Source organism: Zingiber officinale, chromosome 2B, assembly GCF_018446385.1.
Source record: "Zingiber officinale cultivar Zhangliang chromosome 2B, Zo_v1.1, whole genome shotgun sequence".
NCBI lineage: Eukaryota > Viridiplantae > Streptophyta > Magnoliopsida > Zingiberales > Zingiberaceae > Zingiber > Zingiber officinale.
Genome location: NC_055989.1, coordinates 51,726,835 through 51,731,494, shown reverse-complemented (window position 1 = coordinate 51,731,494; position 4,660 = coordinate 51,726,835). Strand labels below are relative to the sequence as shown.

General features: G+C 42.2%; 1 protein-coding gene across 1 annotated transcript; it reads left to right on the top strand.

Annotated features, from left to right (window-relative positions):
* The first annotated feature begins 474 nt into the window (after positions 1-474).
* Positions 475-3,900, top strand: LOC122048280. The gene is made up of 4 exons (XM_042609870.1): positions 475-808; positions 1,084-2,194; positions 2,397-3,358; positions 3,455-3,900. Exons 1-4 carry the CDS (start codon positions 475-477, stop codon positions 3,898-3,900), a joined length of 2,853 nt encoding a protein of 950 aa, XP_042465804.1.
* The last annotated feature ends 760 nt before the right edge of the window (positions 3,901-4,660 follow it).

Genomic DNA, 4,660 nt, shown 5'->3' with positions numbered 1-4,660 from the left:
TTTGAGGTTTGATATTCTCCTGTTTCGTTTCTATCTTTTATTTCCGCTGCGCTAACTAAAATTGTATGAAGAAACGTGAATTTGGGGTCGGCTATTCACACCCCCCCCTCTCTAGCCGCGTCCGAAGGTCCTAACAATATCTTCTTTCTATAGTTCCTTGATTGATATCGTAACCTCGATCCAGCTGAGCCTAGAATCGGTATTCTGAGTTTGTTGGGTTGAATAAGTGTTTGTTTGTTTTGACTTGCTTAGTTTCTCTAGATCTTTTTGGAGGAAAACAAGTGAGCAGAGAGAACTCAATTTTCTGAGCGAAACACGAGTGTTTTTGTGACATTCAACTGAGTGCAAATACGTGAGGGAGTGAGTGAGGATCCTCCTTTGTTCATAATATTTCAGTTGCAGCTCACTATGTCTTGAGAGCACGGTGGCAGGGTTGATCCAAGTGATGGAGGAGGGGCTAATCAGACTACAATCATGCGGGCTATGCAGCAACAATTTGAGCGCATGAATGTCGTGTTCAATGAGATTCGAGATCAGTTGGATAGGCATGAGGATCGGCTCGAACAACTTCAGCAAGAGCCATTACCTAGGCATCGGAGACCCGACCAGCGGCCACATTTTGCTCCAAATGTCCCAGTTGATGACTATGATGATGGAGCGAGCAATGAAGTGGTCTCCAATGCTACTTGGAGGAGAGCTAGGGATATCAGACCCGAAAGGCCAAGGCATGTTCAAAGGCAACACCGAGAAAGGGAAGCCGTAGATCGTAACATGGGCACCATCAAGCTGTCCATTCCTCCATTTCAAGGTAAAAATGACCCTTATGTTTAAATTGAAGGGGAGAGGAAAGTTGAGCTGGTATTCGATTTTCACAATTACTCGGAGGAGTAGAAAGTGAAGCTTGCTGCGGTGGCTTTTACCGACTATGCCATTATATGGTGGGATCAACTGACCTTGAGTAGACGTCGAAACCGTGAGCTTCCCATCGACAATTAGGAGGATATGATAGCCGTTATGAGAAGAAGGTTTGTTCCATCTCATTATTATCGGGACTTACATTTGAAATTGCAAAGTCTGAAGCAGGGTCCATGACTGTGGAAGACTACCACAAGGACATGGAGATAGCCTTGATTCGGGCTAACATTGAGGAGGACCGAGAGGCGACCATGGCTCGGTTCATTTGTGGCCTGAACCGTGAGATTGCCAATATTGTTGAGCTGCATCACTACGTGGAGCTTGACGATGTGGTACACATGGCAGTGAAAGTTGAAAGACAACTCAAGAAAGGAGTGCGATCATCTTCCAAGTATGAGGCTGCAAGTTCATCCCCTTGGAAGCAGAAGTGGGGATCATCAAAACCAACTGAGAAAGTAGTTTCAAAATCAAAGGGAGAGACGAATGTGGCCAAGACACAACCTAGCATCAAAGATAGGGGTAACTCATCTTCCCAACCTCAAAGAAATCGTGACATCAAATGTTTTCATTGTTTAGGATCAGGTCATATTGCTTCTCAATGCCCAAACAAACGATCAATGATCATATTGGATAATGGGGAGATCGAAACTGAAGAGGAAGATGAAGGAAATGAGTCTACTCCATTAGTTGAAGATACTAGTGATGTTGAGCTTGCTGTTGATGGCCAAGCTCTTGTTGTGCTGAGAGCTCTCCATATGCAAGCCAAAGAAGACGATGACGGGCTGCAAAGGGAGAACATCTTCTACACCCGCTGCCATGTGAAAGATCGGGTATGCGGTTTGATTATTGATGGTGGCAGCTGTGTTAATGTGGCAAGCAAGTTAATGGTGGACAAGCTTGGTCTACCTACCTTGAAGCATCCAAAGTCATATAAACTCCAATGGCTCAATGACAGTGGAGAAATGAAGGTAACCAAGAAGGTCCTTATTTCATTTACGATTGGAAGGTATACAGATGAGGTTCTGTGTGATGTTGTACCCATGCAAGCTAGCCATTTGCTTCTTAGAAGATCGTGGCAATTTGACAGATGGACCACACATGATGGGTATAAGAACCGCTACAGCTTCAGCAAGGATGGTAGGAACATTACACTTGCACCTTTGACACCTCGTCAAGTATTTGAGGAACAACTCCAGATAAAAAAGTCCGTTGCAGCAAGAGGAAAAGGTGTGGTTCAGATAGAAAAAGAAAATGAGAGTGAAAATGAAAAAAAAAGATGGTGGACTAAGAATGAAAAAAGAGAGTGGAAAAAAAGAAAAGATTGAGAGTTCGGCCTTGAAAAAGAAAGAAGAAAGAAAAATGAGCTTCTATGCAAAAGAAAGAGAGATCAAAAGTGCTTTTAACTCCGATAGACCGATGATCTTGTTTCTATACAAGGAGGCCTATCTTTCTTTGGCTGACCATAATCTTTCTTTGCCTAGTGCTGTGATGTCTCTTTTGCAAGATTTTAAGGATGTCTTTTCCGAGGATACGCCACCTGGGTTACCACCCAAAAGAGGAATCGAGCATCAAATTGATCTCATTCCGGGAGCTTCCATTCCAAACCGACCAGCTTATCGAAGTAGTCCAGAAGAGACCAAAGAGCTTCAAAGGCAAGTCGAAGAACTTATGACCAAAGGACATGTTCATGAAAGCATGAGTCCCTGTGCTGTGCCTGTGCTGTTGGTTCCAAAGAAAGACGATACTTGGAGGATGTGCGTGGATTGTCGAGCTGTAAACAAGATAACGGTAAAGTATCGTCACCCTATTCCTCGCTTAGATGACATGCTTGAAGAATTACATGGATCCACTATATTTTCTAAGATTGATTTGAAGAGTGGGTATCATCAAATTCGAATTAAGGAAGGAGATGAGTGGAAAACAGCTTCTAAGACAAAACAGGGGCTATATGAATGGTTAGTGATGCTATTTGGATTGACGAATGCTCCTAGCACATTTATGCGTCTCATGAACCATGTGCTACGTGCATTTATTAGAAAATTTGTTGTTGTTTATTTTGATGACATTCTGATCTATAGCAAGAGTTTGCATGACCATATTGATAATTTGAAATGTGTGCTTGAAGCTTTGAGGCGTGAAAAATTATTTGCTAACCTTAAGAAATGCAGCTTTTGCGTAGATAGGGTTGTTTTCCTTGGATTTGTTGTTAGTTCCAGAGGCGTGGAAGTTGATGAGGAGAAGGTGAAAGCTATCAGGGAATGGCCTACCCCTAACACCATCACTGAAGTAAGGAGTTTTCATGGTTTAGCCGGGTTCTATAGGAGGTTTGTGCCAAATTTCAGCACCATCGTTGCCCCTTTAACGGAAATCATCAAGAAGAATATTGGATTTAAGTGGGGAGAGACACAAGAAAAAGCCTTCAACGCATTAAAAGAAAAGCTAAGTACTGCTCCTTTACTACTTCTACCAGATTTTTCTAAGGTTTTTGAAATCGAATGTGATGCTTCTGGTATTGGTATCGGTGCTGTTCTTATGCAAGAAAAAAGGCCAATTGCCTACTTCAGTGAGAAGCTCAATGCTGCAGCGTTGAACTACTCAACATATGACAAGGAGCTCTATGTATTGGTGCGAGCTTTGGAGACATGGCAACATTACTTGTGGTCCAAGGAGTTCATTATTCACACGGACCATGAGTCACTGAAGCATTTGAAAGGCCAAGGTAAATTGAATCGCAGACATGCTAGTTGGATTGAATTCATTGAAATATTTCCTTATGTGATCCAATACAAGCAAGGAAAAGAGAATGTGGTAGCAGATGCTTTGTCACGCAGGTACACCCTTATCTCTACCTTAGGGTCAAAGTTTCTTGGATTTGAGGACCTGGAGGAATTGTATGTGAATGATGCTGACTTTACTGATATCTTTAAAGTATGCGAAAAGGGTGCATTTGATAAGTTCTATATACATGATGGTTACTTGTTTTGAGAAAATAGACTTTGCATTCCCCAAAGTTCTTTGTGTGAGTTGCTTGTTAGGGAGTCACATGGGGGTGGATTAATGGGGCATTTTGGAGCTATGAAAACCTTGGACATTTTGAAAGAACATTTCTTCTGGCCTCATATAAAAAGAGATGTTGAAAGGATTTGCATTAGGTGCCTTGCATGTAAGAAAGCCAAGTCTAAGGTGCAACCACATGGACTTTATATGCCTTTGCCTGTGTCTAGCCACCCTTGGACTGATGTGTCAATGGATTTTGTGTTAGGTTTGCCTAGGACTAGGAATGGCCGAGATAGTATTCTTGTGGTTGTGGACCGATTTTCAAAGATGGCACACTTTATCCCTTGCCATAAAATCGATGATGCTACACATGTGGCAAACTTATTCTTTAGGGAGGTGGTCCGTTTGCATGGGGTCCCTCGAACAATTGTTAGTGATCGAGATGTGAAGTTCCTCAGCCATTTTTGGCGAGTCTTGTGGGGAAAACTTGGGACAAAGTTGTTATTCTCTACCACTTATCACCCACCAGACTGATGGGCAAACCGAGGTCGTTAATCGAACCTTGGGAAATTTGTTGCGTTCTGCCATTGGGAAGAATTTGAAAGCATGGGAAGATTGCATACCATTCATTGAATTTGCATACAATAGGGTTACGCATTCTTCTACTAAGTATTCACCTTTTGAGATTGTCTATGGTTTTAATCCATTAACTCCATTAGATTTAATTCCATTACCTGTGGATGAGATT

What these genes read in the sequence shown, in the direction of transcription:
- LOC122048280 (XM_042609870.1), top strand. Translation starts at nt 475, where the DNA reads ATGCGGGCTATGCAGCAACAATTTGAGCGCATGAATGTCGTGTTCAAT. An exon ending in GTCCATTCCTCCATTTCAAG is followed by an intron (nt 809 to 1,083) that starts GTAAAAATGACC and finishes AGTCTGAAGCAG; the next exon opens with GGTCCATGACTGTGGAAGAC. An exon ending in GAAAATGAAAAAAAAAGATG is followed by an intron (nt 2,195 to 2,396) that starts GTGGACTAAGAA and finishes TTCTTTGCCTAG; the next exon opens with TGCTGTGATGTCTCTTTTGC.